General features: G+C 32.5%; 1 protein-coding gene across 13 annotated transcripts in view; it reads right to left on the bottom strand.

Annotated features, from left to right (window-relative positions):
- The window catches only part of LOC123698825 (hillarin), a 44,910-nt gene that overhangs the window by 12,392 nt on the left and 11,638 nt on the right, over positions 1-20,880 (bottom strand). For all 13 annotated transcript variants that reach the window (XM_045645584.1, XM_045645578.1, XM_045645576.1 and 10 more), the window contains exon 4: positions 10,967-11,157. In XM_045645584.1, coding sequence (XP_045501540.1) covers positions 10,967-11,157 — 191 coding nt within the window. The remainder of the gene's footprint in view (positions 1-10,966; positions 11,158-20,880) is intronic.

The following is a 20,880-nucleotide window of genomic DNA, read 5'->3' as shown; positions in this document are numbered from 1 at the left end:
ATTTCCGTGATGTAATAACTACAAATTATATAATTAAAAAGCGCAGTTATCTAATCCATACATTGATTTCGCATTAACCCAAATTTATTTTATTTACCACGTGTACATAATGGAGTTTTCTATTAAATAACAATTTGTTATATAGGTTTATTAATTATTAAATTAAATAATATACTTAATTGAAGTCGAATTTAATATAAAAGGACACAATCATAATATTCAACACGTGTAAGCGTTATTTGCAAACTAATGAGTTTTTTTTTAATATAATTGTATATATAATTTCATTTCTTTGTAAATACCTATATCTATTGTTAAAATCATTATCGCAATGTTTGTAGTAATTTTTAGGAAAGAATTCTTAATCTAGGATCTAATTAGGATGAATATGAAATAAATAAGTTTGTTTTATCTGTAGTTGAAACAGACGTGCAAATTAATGCATTATCTGTGCTATTTAAGCTTTATAATATACTCACATCTTCTATTAGCACACAAAGTGCATCTTTGCGTTTGAATGTCCAACAATTGCTTATTTAAATAACAAAATAGTTCCTACATTTATAGAATTAATTCCATAATGTTCCAACTCGCAAGGTTGCAATAATTATGGCTAATGCATAAGTAATAGGTAAGTTTATTAAAAATAACATTATTAAATCCTTCCTACTAATAATATTATAAATGCGATTTGTGAGGATAGATGTGTGTGTGTGTGTTTATTACTCCTTCACTTAAATACTACTGAACCGATTACATTGAAATTTAGCACACATATAGAGGGCAACTTGGATTAACACATAGGATAGGTTTTATCCCTGAAATCCCACGCGAAAGGGAACTATGCGTGTTTTTCTTTGAAAACATAACGGTTTTTTATTTCAATAAAAAAAAAATCTAGGTATGACACACATTTTCATCGTCTTGTTGTGGATAGAATAATATAATAAAAGATAATCCTAACAATCCCACATCTTGTTGAATTGTTTTTCCACTAGGTACAGTATGTGTAAATGTGTTCTCTGTAAAAGGTTTAGATGTATACCATCTTAAGTAACATAGATAGATTTTGTATCTGAGAAAAAAAATAACATAGCGTTCAATAAAAACAGTTGATTAGATTTACCTGTTTCTCTATAATATTTTATTCTTATACTAGCTTCCGCCCGCGACTCCGTCCGCGCGGATGTCGGTCTTCGCGTGGATGGTTTATTTCTTCATTTTGAGTAACTCTGACAATGACATCTTATTAATATAATATATTGGACCCAAATACGGCCTATAATAATACGCAACGTGTGTTCGCGGTTCTACAGAACAACGTCTATGGATAAAACTGAAAAATTAAGATGATTTTTTTTCTACGTATTTTTCCAGGATAAAAAGTATCCTATTTTACGCCCAGGATAATAAGGTATAATTATACCAAGTTTCATCGAAATCGAACCGTTAGTTTTCACGTGATGCCTTCACATACAGACAGACAGACAGACAGACAGACAGACAGATAAAAAATTTTTTAATCACATATTTGGGTTTGGTATCGATCCAGTAGGCAGTAACACTCCCTGGTATTTATTTTTTCAATATTTTCTATGATTTCTTCCCTTCTACAGATTTATTATATGTATAGATTATCAATAGAAAACCTTCAAAACAGCCTTAAAACACGTTTTAACTGTATTCGCTATTCAGAGGCCTACACAATGTTAACGTATTTATGCAACATCGCTTTTAGCCAATTAAATGGCGCCCACGCAGCGGCGCATTAAACGATTATCAAATTTACAAGTTTCCACTAAAATTATATTACGTCTAGAAATGAAATTTATCGTTTATGTTACCAGCATGTGCAATTTATATTAATCAAAGATTATAAAGATACGATATTTACTGGAGATACCGTCATCTTAAAGCTAATTAGGGATAATATTAATTGTGTAATAAAGTTCCTATATCTAATGCATTTTCAATGTTTTACATTCAGTTTGAAATTATGGATGAGGGGTAGAAACATTTAGGTAGCAGATACGATACATGTATACAGAAGTTTTGGATTTTTGGGTTATCAGATTTATAATTAATGCTAATACCTAGGTAGGTAATATTGTACGAATAATCAATTATAGTAAAACTCATAAGTAAGCAGCTATTTCGACAAACTGCTTTGTATAATTTATCTTTAAAATCACAAATTTGTGAATGTTTATCTAACACCAGAAGCTCCGCGCGGTTTCACTCCCGTGGCTCCACTCCTGTTGGTCGTAGCGTGATGATATAATATAGCCTATAGCCTACCTCGATAAATGAGCTATCTAGCACCGAAAGAATTTTTCAAATCGGACCAGCAGTTCCCGAGATTAGCGCGATCAAACAAACAAACAAACAAACAAACAAACAAACAAACTCTTCAGCTTTATAATATTAGTATAGATTAGTATAGATTACTCAAATACTCATACAAAATCGATACCTCACATGCTTCGATAAGTCAAATAAATGTACACGTAAAAAATGCACACCGATCGTAGCTCATACCAGCACGAAGCATCTCGGTTTTTGCTAAAGCTCAGGCATATGATTTATTCCTCACTGAATGGTGTACGGTATAATTCCCACGCCCGACGCTGGGTGCATTCACATGTTGCTAAGCTCATGTATTCATGCATCAAACGCTGATTTGTGGACGTTAGTTAAAACTAGCTGTAACAAGGTTTCAATCGCGTTTAATTCGATAAATTAACCTTGTTATGTAAGATTTTAAATCTATTCAAACGAATCCGGCCGTTATTTTGAATCAGACAACATCAAAATCGGTAGTTTTATAATAGGTACCCAGTTATTCAATTGGAATGTTGCATAGAGTTAGAATTAACCTATCAATATGGAAATTATGGAAGTGAAAGAACCTATAGGTTAGGTACTTAAATGTGTGTGAATATGGACCAAAATTTTCTTGTCTTCTTCTTCTGTTAATCTTTCACGGCCCAAATTATGGTTTTCAGCTTTAAAAGGTTCACAAAGGTTCACTTATAATAATATAAGTAAATAGATAAATCTCGAAAAGGATAGGGTTTATTTTATACCTAGGCCAAAACCCTAAGAGAAGCGAAATAGTCAAATGTTAGCGAGGCTGCGATCTGAAAGCTGGTATTAATATAATCTCAAAAGGAGAATTTGATATTTCCAGAACCACTACGATTGTTGATATTGAGCCGCATCATTATTCAACCGTCCGCTTTGTAGATACATTAGTTTATCTATTATTTGAACTTACTAAGTTATGGTAACGATTGGCTTGGATTGTCTATTAATTTTATAGATACTGTCGTTATTGGGAATTTTGCTATTTATAATAACAAATTTGTAATTTCAATAGCCTTTGATTTAGAAATTATTTTATAATATTATCGCAGTCGATGCAAATGTAAAAGGAGATAAAGATCATTATAATAATTTATAACGATAGGCGATTTGTAAAGACCTTTTTTTCAGTTATTTTTTTTTAATATTCTAGAGTCTATAAACTCTGGACTATCGAAACAGAATAAACATGAATCGGTTTGGAAAAATGTTATATTTTCCCGTGGTAACTGCGGATGTAATTAAATATAGATACAACCGTAAGCTCCGGAACTTCTAATCTTATCTGTATATGAAACATACGCGAAACGGACAAACGCATCTGAAAACCGCAAAAAGGAAGCTTGATATTCATACAAAGTTCCATTTATGCATTTGTAACTTTTTGGGTTACGTGAAAGAGATAGTAATATTTTAGTCACGTAGAAATTTGATTTCTGATAATATTTATTTATTATTCCAATTATTTATTATTCCAATATTTATTTTTGACGTTCACTACTGGACATCGGAGATCATTTCTCTCTATTGGAATCAGGAAGTGTCATAGACTAAAATGAATCGTTTAAATTGTTATTAAATACTTTAAAGTTGAATCTATTAAAATATAGCTGTGTTTTTATTTATTTTAGCGAGTTCACAGATAGAAAATAATAGACAATAATTATATGGATTCAATTAGTCTACGAAACACACCTACAGGGGCTACAGAGCCCATAGACGCAGTAACTATCTAGTAATCTTCTAGTAATCTATGCCCTTAGTCGCTTTAGAACCTCCTAAAGCGGTCATATATTTTAATAATCTTACGGTAATGTTGGACGTGAGAATGAGAATTAAATCTTTTGTTACTTTCTGGGTTAAGTTTGAGGTTAAAAGGTTATTTAGATTTATGATTATATCGGTTTGGGAATTCGCTTTCGTATTAATTCTATGAATGTTTTTCAAACCGAATTAACAGTTATAGCGGAACTTTAGAAGGTATTCGTTGAATGAAGCAAAATCTGATCAAAGAAATAAGGTGAAGAGGGGTAAGATAATGTTTGTGGAATGGATATCAATTATGTATGTTGTGTAAGTGTTTTTATAAGTTTCTTCATTTTAGAATGTTCATTAGTTTGCGCTTATGTTTTATATCATGAAAACACAAGTAAATATTATGTACAAACAAACTTTGTTTTTTAATATTCAGAGCAAAACTATATTGCCAGTGTTCGACGCCAAGATCTAAACTTATTAAATCTACAGCCCTTTTGGCATAAAAACTTCATTTGTTAAAAAAACCGCCTTCACAATATTATGTAGGCTGTAGGCTGTAGGGTATATCTCACTATCGTATTTCACATGTAGATATCTTTTCCATTTCAAAACGAATCTTCATTAACAAAGCACATTAATGATATCTCTGATCTGTACCTATAAATACACTTAAAATAATCTCTCTAATAACGAAGTAGTTACATCAATCAGTTCATTATATCGCTTGCTTGTTAACCTACCACGTAATGTAACGTATTGTTGTTTTATATTACAGTTATTGTAGTAGCGGAGATAGCGGCATGTAAGCTTGTGACCTGTTTGCTTTGACGGTGTTTCTTGATCGCTTTTAATAAAAATCTCATTAAAATTGAGTAGAAAATCTTTTTTAAAATACAAACTATCTAAATGTAGCCAATAGTTACTAGTTATTATTCTGTGACGTAGGTAGCTAGTTTTATGAAAAAGAGGTAAAAAATGGCGCAATCTGGGAGAGGCCTACTTCCAGCAGTGGACGGGAATAGGCTGATGTGATGATGATGTGATGTCATGAAGTGGTTTGTAATTGAAACATTCAAAAACTATTTTAATATATTATTTTCACTAGTTGCGCAGAGCCGAATTGAAAAGCTTATTATAAAATATTATACTTTTAACATTACATGCGAACCACACCGTTTTTGCACTTATAACTATTATATATAACTTTGATTGAATATTTATAAAATCAATCAAAGTACAGTCGATATGTAAGAATTATTTATGAGACCAACTGTAAAAAAGTGGGAACATCGATGTAGACGTCATCAAGGCATCGATAAGATAGACAGCATAAATAGTCGATAATATTGACAAATAGCTTATAAATTATCTTAAAAAAAGCCTTTCAATTTTAGAAAACATAAAGTTAAATAAGTTGTTTTTAAACACACTTTCATTAAGTTATACGTTTGAACACAGCGGAAATAAATTTAATTCTACATTAATTTATGTGTTCTTAGATAATAAACTGTAACTAGAAGGTCAATGAATCATAAAACATGCTCTATATCTATAAGTATTAATATAAATAATCGATATATTTATAATTACCCCGCGACCTACTGCGTAGGCGCAAGGCCGCGCACCCACTCCGTCAAGCTTAACTTTACTTGCAGGTGACATTTGCGCTAGATACGTGGGCTATATGCACTTTTAGCTTTTAAATAATATTATTGATGCATTCTTTATCTAATTTTATATCAGGATATAAATTTTATTTTATTGTAGGGGTGCGTCAAGTGTAGCATGTTTTGAAGACAAGTATAATCGTAAAGACGATCTAAATCGTAATGAAAATCAGCATAGTGTGTATCAGATGATGTGTGTTTGTAATCTTGATAGATACTCTATAAATCTTGCCAAAAATTAAGTGGAAATATGAACCAAATTTGAAGCATAGAAGTGTTAAATAAGTACCTATAAACTAGATTAAAGCGTGTATGTTTTACACGTCTAAATATACAGTGAAGTTGATAATGAGATGCAGAAAGCCTACGTAACTATATCGATGATAAATAATGGGTTTATTAGTAAAATCTGCTATTACAAGCCGTCAAGCTAGTTGATATAATGAGTATTTATCGACTGAACTGTCGATTACGTATTAACGTGAGATGTATTGCGCGATATTCTGTCTATATTTAATTTGTTTATTTGTTGGTAAATTATGGTAAAATATTAATTATAGTAGTGAAATTAGGTTGTATTTATGGTTATTGTTGATGGTTTGCCAATCTCTATGTCCTGTTACTCACCGCTTTTTTGCAAACGACCTCGTAACCGTTTTTTAATTCATACAAAACAAATAAAATAATAAACGTGGTTTTAAAATTATATATCAAAACAAAGTGTCGTAAAATACATGCAGACGTAAAAATTTTTTAGAGCATAAAATGTATAATTTAATATGGAGCTTGGTTCATGGGTTCTTCCCTTCAGTTTCTGTGATCTGTGCTTCAAACTAATATAAATGAGATAATTGCATTAACTTTCTGTTTTGCAAAGGGCATTAAATATAATGCAAGAGCGTTAGAAAGGTACAGCCTAACCTTGTAAAAACCAATAAATTAATCGCACTGACTCTCAATGAAACCTACGGATTTATGTGACATTATAATCACATTAATGACAGTGAAACCAGTGCGAATCAACCTTGACTGAGCTGAGTCCAGATGTCATATGGGTTAGACTTTCTTAAATACCTAACTCACTTTCTTCTTAATATCTTGATGTAATGCTGGCTGCACACGTTTGCTATTTGCATACGACATGCATGCATGCTCAAAAGAGATGTTTGAGCATGCCTGCATGCATGTCATGTAGCATTTAAGAATTTCAATTTCGAAATTTCGAGTCAATTTTGATCAACCAATGGAGAAGAGAGCATTTATTTATGGTAAGTTTTATATACTTTATTTAATATTATTGTATGTATATGTATTTGAATAAGGCCTCTTTATTAATTCTACAGTAAATTCATTAAAAAAATTGATTGTATGACTTGGTTAAGAATTTTAAAATGAAGTGCAATACATAACAATAGATAAAATTACACAAAAGCTTATTATATAGCCGCATGGTATCATTATCTGCTACACGCTAACACGGTTTCAAGTATGCATGACTAAACAATTGTATACGATTATTGCACATGCATCGGGTATTAACTATCATGCAAATTGGACAATCAACTAGATCGTGTGTACTAGCAGAAAATTAACATACTGCATGTAAACATACTATGAAAGTTAAGCCTTAAATTATGCATTTCATGACTCCAGGTGTTAATATCTTAATGATCTGTGTTGTAAATGATTATTATATGGCTGTAATATTTTACTGAGAATGCACGCTTTCGTATTGCAAATATATACGTGTTTGGATTGGTTTGAAAGAAGCGTTAGTTTTTTAATTACCCAGGCTTAGTATAGGTTAATTTTTGTTTGAATAACTGTTTAGTAATTGAATAATGTGTATGGACTTATTTTATTTTTTAGTAACCAGAATTAGCGAGAAGAACCGTAATCTTAAAAAAGATTATTTCGAATACTATAAAACAATAGTAACGATGCAATGAGTTCCGGCTTACTCTAAGTATCTAGGTAATTTAAAGGTAGGTATATCAGTAGGTACCTAATTACTAACATTTCATATAAAATTTAGTATCTAAAACGTATAAAATGCCAGCAAATAAATAGAAAATACAAAATAGTAAATACATTAAGGTGTCAATCAGCTTTAACGCACAAGTAACAATGTGTTTTCATTTTCCTTAGTCATTTTCCATCAAGTGCGTTAACTGAATGATTCATTCACAAGGAATTACCTGATAAATACCTCTTTTATCAGATAGAAAATATCTATGGAAGTCCGGTTTTCTCCGGCGAGGACGCGCGAGGCCCAGTTTCAACCGTCATGTTTTATTCAATACTACACGTCAGGTAAAGAGCGCCAAAAATAAAAGACAAACATGTATACCTATTCTTGTTTTGATTCAGTGAAATTATACATTATTTATTATTAAGGTCTTTTTGTGTTGTAACATGTTGTTTGGTGTTTCGTAATTCAGAGAAATGCACATTTTGGCGCTAAGCGCAAAAACATGCATATAGTTAGTTACTATATGTATGTACTTATAAATATGTATATTAAATTTAGTGAATCCATTTTAAGAAATAAAAAATATTTATGTATATATTCTTCTCTTTTGGGAATGTAATCTGCACGAATTTACTCTAAATTTGCTCTAAGTACATATAAAATATGTCTTTTCTTGATCTTTTGGTAGTTTTATACATTTTCAATTAATGATGTCAATGTTTTGAGCAAGATACGTAAATACGAATTAAATCGTTAGCCCGTTAGGAAGGATGAAGTAACATTCGATCGTGCTAAATTAAGTTAAAATTACGTAATATGTCTATATGAATCAATGACCAGCTAGGGCCCGTGGAGCCTGACCATGTATGGTCTCTGCCCATGTTCTAACTTCTGACCAATGACTTTTTTACCAAAACCCGTAAAACTGTGTCGTAATTGCCGTTTTTGTCGTATCTCTTTTTGGATAGACGATTTTTATAGACTCGTGGATAGAGCGTATTTTTTACGAATCGTTTTTTTTAAATTACTTACTTCGAATTTAGAATAGCTTGTCGATGGAATCGCGTTTTTTTTCTTATTTTCTTAAAATTCATTGTGCGGCAGTGGAACAAAAATTCTAATGAAAGCCTAACGATTTTGTTTAGAAACCTAAGTAGATGCATGAGATGTTTGTGTGTTGATTGAGAAATTTTATTATAATATGTTATTTCAAAATGTCAAGCAACAAAACGTGTATAAATTCTAGACTAGAGAAAACTGTCTAGGATTTAGCAGTTTTGCATTGTGAATTAATTTTATTGGTTTAATACGAACGTATTTGTGCCATTTTACAAAAGAAAAAACATAGAGCTTGCGAACGCACATAGGCCTAAGGCACAATTTGTTATCACCAGAAAAAAAGAATATTGTAAAAATATTTTATCATTTTATTTTTTCCACACACAAGTTCGAATAATCTGTTTAAATTCATCCCATCTAATCTTTTTTGCTTTATCTTTACATGGATCTGTTGTTTATCCATTAATTGACACACGCGTGAGTTTTTAGCAAGTTCTGTATTTGGAAACCACTAAAATAATAAGGAGTCAATGAAACTGTCTAGTGTGTACACTGTACATAATAATAATAACTCGTAAGTTTTAAATTCTTGACTTGTGTATTAAAGCTGCCATTCACAGTACAGACAAGATAAAGTTAATGCTGTTCACGCCGCGATGACGAAAGTTGCATACTAGGGGAGAGGGGGGCATTACGGGGACGCGGGGCACGACGGGGCCATCCACACTTACAGAAAACTATACGGTCTAGATGTGTTTTGTTTTCGCTAATAGGTAGCCAATTTGTATCTCTCTTAAGTCTGAAAGTGACCGGCGAAAGGCTGGGCACGTTTGATTTTTAATAGGAAAAACGATTTTCAACGTAATTTCATGTAATTTTGAGTGACTATGAATACGCTTATAAAATGGTAAGTGTTTATGTTGCTACTATCATGTATTTACTTTGTTATTGCAGATAAGTTATTTATTGATATGTTTTGAACAAAAATACTCTAACCCTCACTCATTTTATTTGATTTGTTATTTAAAATAATGTGAGAATTGGGGCATAACGGGGACATGGCTACGGGGTACGATGGGGTATCCCGTTATGTTAGAAAAAACGAGAACAATTTAAGAGAACGAAGAAATGTTCTAATCCAAATGACCCCAAGTTAAAGAAGAACTCTAAGAAACAGAAGACCCAAAAAGACTCTTCTGAAGAGAATACCGACGAGGATACCATGTGCATGTACTGCCTTGACGGGAACCACACTATTTAAGGTCTTCGGAAGGTTGGGTGGCTTGTCAATTATGTGGACGGTGGGCTCATATATCTTGTGCTGGTGTAGATGACGACAATACAGAAGAAATCCACATGTGCTTGTATTGTGACGCAAAATAAATACGTACCCCATTCTGCCCCTACCCTGGGGCACGATGGGGTTTTCATAATAGTTTCAAAAAATTAAAATTATAACGTGATATGATTATTTACATCACCAAATTCTATGCCAAATGATAGTTTAATAAGTAACCAAAGTGTTGTGATTCATTTTAATTAATAAATACATTGCGTTGATCATGTTACTGTGTATTTTCCTTAACGTCCCCATTATGCCCCCCTCTCCCCTACACACGTCGGGTCGGGCTACCAAACCTTATTTGGCGCCGAGATTTAAAACGTGCACAGATTAAAAAGTAGGTAAATAAACCGTGTTACCATATTCATCTTTTCTCCTTTTAGTTTAGGGTGGTTGAGTATTTGTATCTGATTTACGTTTCGATTATTAATTTTATAGGGGTTTGATTTAGTAGTCGTCCGTTAAATAAGTCGAAATACCTAAGTAAGTAGGTATAGTTATGAATTGGATACTTAATTATGTACCTAGCTAGTGCAAAATAGTCAATGCAAAAATTACAACATTTGCTCACGAAAAAGTGTACAGTGCATCAGACACAATATTTTTTACAATGTGTGCCTTTTACTTCTCCTTTCCTTTCATTTATTTTTGTCAGTCTGCGTGAACGCTCGCTGCGTTTGAAACGTCAAGGCAGATAACATATGTAGTTAAGAAAACTCGACTTTATTCCGTTAAAAACCTTAGTTACTACTTACCAGTATAAAATTACCTACATATATTATCTGTACCTTATTGTTAACTCACCAAATAACAATCAATCGGTTTCTCCCTCGGCCTGTGGTAGGCCTTCTGCAGCTCCGTCTGTTTGAGCGCATGCGCAATGTGCAGCGCGCTCGCGTCGAACCGCCCGTACTGGTAGTCGGGCGTGTCGCGGGAAAGCTCGCGAGCGGGCGAAGCGTGCACGCTGCCGCCGTTCGTTGCGCGGGTTGGGGATACTAAGGAAGAAGATTTAAATTAGTATAAACTATATAGAATCATACATATACAGGGTGTCCCACTGTTGGGATACTAAGCTCAAAGGAGGTTATAGTTTTGCATACGCTGAGTACGTTAAAAAATACTTATAAAATTCCAGACGCATTTTTTTCAAATAGATGAATTCTTAAAACTCTATCACATATACCCATAACAAGCAACCCGCCCAACTTTGCCACCAGCACGTGAGCTATCGTTTAAGACTAGATCTGTGGTTTAAGATTATGTTTTCATAGACAAAATGCTCACATTAGAGAAGCGTCAAGCGGTATATGCCGGCTGCGCAAAACTAGAGAAGAAAACATGGATTTTCAGGAAAAATTTAGCAAAAAAATTTTGACGTAATTTTGTTGTTTAAGTATTTTTTACGTGATCAGTGTAGGTAGGTATGCAAAACTACAAGTCCCTTCGCGCTTAGTATACCAATAGTGGGACACCCTGTAGGTATAAGACAAGAAACTGGTAAGTAAGTACCTACATAATTATTGGATATGGTTTTGTTTTAAAATTCGTTATTAGTACGAGTAGATATTATAAACGTACTGCTCAAACGTGCTTGAGCCTAATTGAAATGCTTAGTCAATTTTCAAGTTACTGAAAAAATGCGCTTCTCTGTTGAGTAATTGCTCTACATATTAGGCTTTTTCCTAGGTATCGTATATTATTCACTAATAGAGTAATAGACTTTTACCAAATGTGTTAAAAATTGATTTGATTTCCCGCTTCCGAAATAGGTGGAATTTGAAAGTGAAAGAGATCCATTATTGCATACCTAATATCATCCCTTGTCTTATTGTTGATACGATGGATCGTATCGTGCAACGAATTTTCCCGTCTATTTGCCTTTCAACAAATCATATATTCTGCTAAACAACCATACACAGATACTCATTGTATCCATAAACTTTACCAATTAAAATTCCTTCATAACGATTGCAATCAGATAAATACCTATTATAAAGATAATGACGTAATATAGGTAGCCGGTATGAATGCAACGGCTGTTCGAATAGACGTGATTATATGATATGAAGCTTGCCTTGTATGACCGTTAGATCTCTATGAGACCTTGTTATAATATACCTAGTAAGCGTGCTGGTTATGCCCCGCGGCGTCGTCTGTGCGATATGGGAACGAACGTACATTTTGAGTAGGTGTGAAAAATTTTATAAAAAAATTAATAGCGTAAAGGTATCTCTGTATAAATAGGATTACTACATACACAAAAGCACATATTTTGTGATTCTGACGATAGTTTCAAGTGGTTTCTTAGTCCGAAAATCCATAAAAGTATTTTTTTCTGAATATATTAATATCAAATTTATATTATAGAGAGAGAGAGAGATTAAAGGATAAATCAAACATCAAACACTGTTACTACTAGCCTTGACTTGTTGCAATTTAAAATAATTAATTATCTAGTACTTATAAAAAACGAGTTTACGTGATTTGCTGCTTTCAGAGCAATTTGTGACAATCAAATTCACTGCTATGAAAAGCTCTGAAAATAACCTTAGTATAAATTTCGAACATTTATTTGGACACAAGCACCATAACCAAACCACACCCCGGACACTCCATACAAAATTTAATTATCGTTTTGACAGTCACACTGTAGAGACTGCAAATGTGTGTGTTAACGCTTTATGGTTGGCACATTTTTGACTAGCGTAAAAAAAAATTCGCGTTTTTCTGATGAAATACATCCGTAAACAGCACAATATCTAACCATTTTCTACGAAAAACGATAATCACAAATCCAAAATAATAAAATTACTTTAAGTCAATTTCATTAATGTTGTCAATCTTCGTTGCGTATCGTCCCTGTAGAAAAATATGGACCATTTTATGTCTGATCGTGCGGGGTGAGGTAAGTGTTTAAATTTGGCGGGAGGCGGAGAGTGTCCGTTCTGTAGCGTTTAGCTACTATTATGTATTCTGTGACCAAACATAATGTTCTTGTAGAACCTTATGTTTTGTAATTCTATAACACTTTGTTATGTAATTCTATACATTCCAAACTCTATACCCTCAACACCAGTCTTCAATTAGTTTAACAAACGTTACCATGCCAACCACTATACGCTTGAAGCATGTAGGTATTTTTTAAACCGGTTTACTAGTGCAATTGATAAATTTAACTAATACATCACATACATGGGTAAATAGCAATTGGTATGTGTTTCATATCCTTATTTTAATTGCCGTTGAGCTGTTTATTGGAGGAATTCGTACTAATTGGTAAATGAACGTTTTTGGATAAAGTTACGTACATATATGAAGGTTTGTGTTAAATGTTTAGAAAGAGAAAAATGTTTAACATGGGATTTTTCATTTTATTAGGTACTAGCTTTCCGCCCACGGCTTCGCCCGCGTTTTCAAGGGAAAACCCGCATAGTTCCCGTTCTCGTGTGATTTCCGGGATTGCGTCATTTTCCCGGGATGAAAAGTAGCCTATGTCCTTTCTCGGGTATCAAAATATCTCCATACCAAATTTCATGTAAATTGGTTCAGTAGTTTAGGCGTGATTGAGTAACAGACAGACAGACAGAGTTACTTTCGCATTTATAATATTAGTATGGATGTAGAGAAAATTCAAAAGGGTAAAAGAAATATTTTTTAAAGTTTGAATGGAAATTCGGAAAATATTGACATTTAAAAGCAGTATTTTGCTTCTCAGATATTATTTTACAGTGATTGAAAGAAACTGTTTTTTAGATAAAAGTATGTGCAATATATGAACAAACTACCTATAAACTATGTGAAAGTAAAATCGCGGGGCGACTTGTATTAAATCTATTTCATTCATTGATTTACCAGTACAAGAAACTTGATGAAGATTGACCGTTTTCTACGTGTCGTGAGACTTTGTTTTTCATAATAAATACATACTGAATGAAAGTAGGATATGTGATTGAGTAAACGAAAATAATATTTCTTGTTGAATTAATTGTATGAATTTCTGAATAGCAAAGTTATATGTGCCCAAATAATAGCTTAAATCAGCTTTGCTTAGCTTATTTTAATATAATACTTTAAGATAATTTCACATGCGGTGAGATGATGTTTAAAAAAGTTTCTGCCTACGGCTTCACTCTCCTCATAAAAAGCACACGCAATTACATCCAATATTTTTCGTATTATACAGATAAATAGATAGACAAAAAAAATGTTGCGTACGGACATCAATGTTACAATATTATTACACTAAATACGCACATAGTATTACACTAAATACATAGATTAAACATACTTACAGAAGCGACATCTTCAAATGAGCGCTGCAGTATTTGTAATCTATGTAATTAGCTGTAGTATATGTACAACACTTGTATTTCAACACCCATATGCTCTCAATATGGTATTGCCGACATTACAAAATGCCCATTTACCTGTTCAAATTATAACATGTGCGTAAATAAGGTATTTCCTTAGTTTTAACAGGTTATTTGCAACTGGAAAATTATAGATGAATTCTAACAGTGTAAAACTAACGTTATATTCACATCTATGTTCTAAACTAATATTATAAAGCTAAAAAGTTTGTGTGTTTGCGTGAACCCGCTAATCTTAGGAACTACGGGTCCGATTTGAAAAATTATTTCGCTGTTAGATAATAATCAATTCATCAAATTAAATATAATATCAAATTAAGACTTATAGAAGTGCAGCAATGCGGGTAAAACCGCGAGGCACAGCTAGTATTTATTAATTTGCGTGAACTATAATGGTAATTTTAGGAACTACGGGTCCGATTTGAAAAAATATTTCACTGTTAGATAATCCATTTATCGATTAAGTATATGTCAGATTAAGAACAATAGGAGCGCAGCAATGCGGGTAAAACTGCGAGGCACAGCTAGTATTTATTAGTTATATTTCACATTATTATTCCTACATTTTATATTAGCTATCTAATTCAATTAAATTTTATCTTTATCCGATGTATCATGTTATCAAGTTAATTAATTTGTAAACAATACTTATTGGATTGAGAAGGGAGATACAATATGTCAATAAAAAAGTATTTCTCACAACTTGTTGTATATTTACTTTGTAAACTAGGAAACAATTTCATTGTTATCAACCAATTAATCTTGTTATTATTACGTTAACCTTACGATTGATTATAAGAAGGTATGTTTTTTGTATTATACATATTTTTTTGTAATAACACCTTAATTATTACCTTCAACTAGTCATCTAGGCAATCCGTCTGTTACCATTCAAAATTCAAATGATAAATCGTACTTATATGCTTTTAATTATAGGGAGATTTTAATCAGAAAAAGTGAAATTGTTGAAATGTGCGTTAATGCTTATATTTTTATAATATGTTTTAATTAGCGTATTGCTCGTTTTATTTGAGAAATTACGTAAGATTCGTGAAAAGATTTGCCCGTAGTTAGGTTTTATACTTAGAGCTTCTCTATCGTGATAAAGGCATTTAAGCATTTGAACTTATAATGGTTCCGTTATATAATATCACTACCTAATATTTTCGTTCTGTTAGAACCGTGACTAGCATTTACAATTAATTTCTGATAGCGTTGTTTTATAACCTTACATTTAGACCCCTATTCCTAGAAAGGAGAGACATACCCAAGTAACTTATTGTGAACTCCCTGAATTTTAGTAACATAACTGCATAAATAATTGTGACTCTCTCTGTCATAATTAACAACTAAATTATAAATAAATGAAGCAACGACAGTGAAGTTTTCTATTTAATTGTATACAATAATTCTTCTCTGGCATTCACGCCAACCCACAAATTAACTGTACTTTCATGAACACGACATGTTACACTAATTACCAGCTTAATATTATGCTACATTTGTTGTATTACACAAGAGATATCCAAGAATTCAGTGATTGTTTGATCTCGTGCGTGTACAAGTGACGATTACTAAATCGCGAGCGAGTGTGGCACAAACATTTTTTACCTAAAACTTGCCGCTGCGTTTGCAATGCAATAGTTTTTTGCCCAATAAATAATGTGCTGAACGTGATTTTTATGGTAATCTATACATATAATAAAATCGTAGGAAAGTCAAAACTGTACATTGAATATTTTTTTAAAAGAATACATAATCCATGATCTATAATCGATATAGAAGCCAAAAACATAGTTTTTAGAATTTTTGTCTGTTTGTCTGTTTGTCGGTTTGTCTGTTTGTCTGTTTGTCTGTATGTTTGTCCGAGCTAATCTCGAAAAGTACCGCATAGATTGACTTCAAATTTTGCATGAATATTACTAACAGGTCGGGTGAGGCTTTTATATACACATTACCATGCTATCACCTCCGGGGGAGGAGCTGTGAACCTTTATTTTTCTAACGTATTCCGTGTATTACACAGCGTACAATCTAAAGACTCATGTTTAAATGTTGTTTTTGGGTAAGCCACGCTATTATCTAGCTTTACACTATAAAAACTACGTCATTTACGTAATTTTGGCAGAGAAACAGTTTAATGAATCTTAGTAGTATAAAGACAAATTTGAAACAGCGCCATCTATGAGACTTCATTAAAATCAAATCAATTTACATATTTAACGCTTCTTGCAAATTTATAATTAAGAATTAAATAATAATATGATGTTGGTGGGGTTTTTAATTGTACTTATTTATTTAACTTTTTAACCCATGTCTTCCCAGAGTCCACTTCAGGTGCTTATATTTTGTGTGAATATACTAAATAAAATTTTACAAGTGAGGGTAGATGTTTATTGTTTGATGTCAAACAAGACACCATTAACAGTTAATTGTGACATTTTAAAAAATCCTTCTTGCGTTCCCACAAAAGGTAAGTTGTGGCTTTTATATTTATTCTTCATACATAATTAATTATATAGTTAGACTCATGTTTTTAATTAGAATTGAAGTTACGACAAAATAAGAAAATGATGAAATTTTATTTTTATGTATAACTTTTACAAGACTATATTATACGCCCAAAGAAGGTCACTTAAGTTCTTGATAGAATTTTATTTGTTAGTAGCTTTTTAATAAAATAAGGTAAAGTAATCTTTTCATTTTTTTTATTTACAGATTCAATGTTCATAAAAATTAACGATTTGCATGAGGATGTAGTAGAAATAAGATATCCTGGCGCGTGGTCAATTGTTGACTAAAGTTAATTTCCAACGTATGGTACAATCATTGGAAGAATCTTGGGTAATTTTAGAGGATATTTTTCGGGAATGAGAAAAGGGGCAGCCAACCACGTATCAGCGTGCGTGCGTGAGAATCTACCTACGTTTTAGTACCAAAAAAAATGTTGTTTTGAAACGTAAATATTGCACTCACAACTACTGTACAAGTATGATTTTTATTCGTGCTTTACTGTTGTTTTATTATCGTTATGGCTTTCGCGGTACAGATAGTACTGGGATCAGAGTACATAATATTATTTATCAATTTAATATACGTACCACACCAAGTAAAATATTTACAATCATACCAAATGGATTAACACGGTATGTACAAAAGGCGGTCTTATCGCTTACTAGCGATCTCTTCCAGACTGCCCAAGGTAAGAGATAAAGAATTATTATACTCATGATCCAGCAATTTTCAACCGAAAAAGAAGTTTTTCTGTAATTGTTAGTTGTTTCATTTATTTATTTTAAATACCTAATTTTACTTTTACATTTGCCCATTTGCATTACATTCAGCTTCCATAAAACTTATAAAAATTTTATGTTTATTTCTGTCTAACTACTCTTTTTTAGAAATAAATAACAAAAACAACTTTTTTATTAAAATTTAGTACCTTGGGAAGATATTATCTATGTGTTAATAGAACAATACATAAAGGAAGTTATGTTACGATTTTATACAATGAAAATATGTAAAAAAATATTAGCAGGTGTAATTATTAAATTGATCCCGAACCCAAAACTGTAGTTAATTTTTTTTGTCATTTAGTGTTTAATTCATGTCAATTGGTTCATTAATAAAAACAATTATGATCATTAAAATAATCACGGCGAACATTTGCTAAGGCATTCATGTACAAGGTGTAATCGTTCAGTGTGCACAGGCGATTTTTTTTTGTAAGTATTACAGATAACAAAAAACTTTAAACTGATATCGAAAGTACTTAACCTAATAATGGCCGTAATCAGTTTTTTTTTAATAAATCGAGAAATATCAAAAAAAATATCTTTAAACCCTTACATTAAGTACTGAAAATATGAATATCCCATATACATTTAATATGAAAGATTTTAGCTTTCTTTTTCTTTTTTTGGTTGTCTGCTTTAATTACTTCGCAAATTTGAAGTGGCATTTTCCACGCTTTTTCCGGACATTTTCACGCATTTTCCGGATATTTTCCGGGCATTTTCCGGGCAATTCCTCACGCATTTTCCGGGCATTTTCCAGACACTTTCCACGCCTTTTCCGGACCATTTCAAGCATTTTCCGGATATTTTCACGCATTTTCCGGGGTTTTCCAGGCATTTTCCAGGCACTTTCCACGCTTTTCCCGGACATTTTTACGCATTTTCCGGATATTTTCCGGACATTTTCTTGCATTTTCCGGATATTTTCCATATATTTCTCAGGCATTTCCCAGTCATTTTCCAGACATTTCCCTGACATTTTCCGGGAATTTTCCAGGCATTTTCCACGCCTTTTCCGGACATTTTCACGCATTTTTTGAATATTTTCCGGGCATTTTCTGGGCATCTCTCAGGCATTTTCCGGGGATTTTTCAGGCATTTTCCACGCTTTTTCCGGATATTTTCCAGGCATTTCCCTGGCATTTTCCGGAGATTTTTCAGGCATTTTCCACGCTTTTCCCGAACATTTTCACGCATTTTCCGGATATTTTCCGGATATTTTCCGGATATTTTCCGGGTATTTCCCGGACATTTTCACACATTTTTCGGGGGATTTCCCAGATATTTTACAGGCATTTTCCGGATATCCCCGGAAAATGCCCCAGATTTCCGGAAAGTACGTAAGTTTTTTAGCTTAGATTAGTAATAAATTCTATTAACAATTCTATGAATTGTTTATGGTAGTACGTGTTTACTTAATAATTGTATGTAAAGTAGTAACTACTATGCAGTCGCTATTCCACGCGGACGAAGTCGCGGGCACAGCTAGTTGTGAATAATTTATTGCCAAATAGAAAAGTTGTTTCGCTTTGATATTGTTGTGAAATGTCTTGTATTGCTCAATTAATGAGACTGCATAGATATAGGCAAATTATGTGCAATTGATTTCAACTGAAAGGGGAAAGTCGTTATTGATTGTGTACATAAAAGGTTTAAATTATGAATGTATGGAACACGATAATCGTGTTAATTTAATTACTATTGTAAAATTTATGTTCACTTTCAGTTGATCAATGATCATTAATCGAATTAAGCGAGCGTCATTCCACCAATTAATATCATTAATGTAACTGGAGGATTTATTTTATGATCAATACTTAGTAACAATATTAATTTTAGACTTCAAGCCAGCATTACTATCTATTAAAGTTTGCCAACACTGTTGTTGTTTTCTATTTCAGCATTACAACAGCTGTTCGTGAAACGGAGGCGTGTAACGACTGTTTCTCACGGTACGTTTTAGCATAGGTCAAAACGCAGGCTGGTCCACAGTCTAAATCGTATGCTATTTAGTATTTTGTGCTTTCGGGCACTGGGCTGTCTCGAGGAATGCGGCCGCCTTCACAGCAAGTTCCTTCATCTCTTTCGCGCTTATAGGTCGACACTCCTCTTTGTATCGAAGATTTGCGAAATGTGCCGACGATTTCACGTGCTGGTACCGTTTGTGCCTTCTTCGGAAGTCCGACTGGATTCTTTAGGTTGCTGATTAGATCGTGCAAGATTAACTGAGGCGTCAACATTCCGAATACGTGTTGGGGGAAATGTATAACATTTTAAGGTAGAGGATATTGATGGTTATCTTGTTGTATTTTGAATGTTAAAATAATTTACAAATTTTATTATATTTATAGGAAATTGTACGAGGAAAAGATTTTTGTTTATAAAATTAGATTTGAAGTAGGTATTGCGGCGCACTTATTTTCGACGTAGCAGTATTTTTTTTTTTGATTTGCATTGACGTGCTACGGCCTACGATATAAAAATATTTCTTAAATTAGAAAATCTTGATTAAGTTTCTTTTAGTTCTCAAATATAAGCCATTTTAATAATTTTAAGCATACCATAATAACTGATAGAATAAAAGATTATAAATTATATAATATCCGTAAATCGATGACAGGGATATCTAACTATATTATAACCATATTAAATTAATATTTTTTATTATATTCTATTAAAATATAAAACGCGTATTAGCATCAAGTTTAGACGTATAAATCTAGCGCCATTGTGTGTGGTCAATAAACTGTAACGAAGCCCGCGGCGCAAGGTCATGTGAATTGTTTCAAAGGATTTAGACATGTTTCATTTTAAATATATTAATAACTAAACAGCCTATTTATTCTTACAATTTAAGCTCAATGGAAATAATGAGTATAATGTAGGTGTTATAGTCAAACCCCGAAGTTCGGGCACTCGTAAGTTGGACTGGTCAAACCTCAAGTCTGGCATAATGACTTTGTCAATGCCCAAATGAATGTAATATTTCGGTTTTTTACTAAACAATTTTCTTCAGTCGTTGTCTAGACAAAGACTTCTTCGTGCGATGCCT

Source organism: Colias croceus, chromosome 17 (genome assembly GCF_905220415.1).
Source record: "Colias croceus chromosome 17, ilColCroc2.1".
In the NCBI taxonomy this organism is placed as follows: domain Eukaryota; kingdom Metazoa; phylum Arthropoda; class Insecta; order Lepidoptera; family Pieridae; genus Colias; species Colias croceus.
This window is presented reverse-complemented; position numbering and strand designations above follow the sequence as displayed.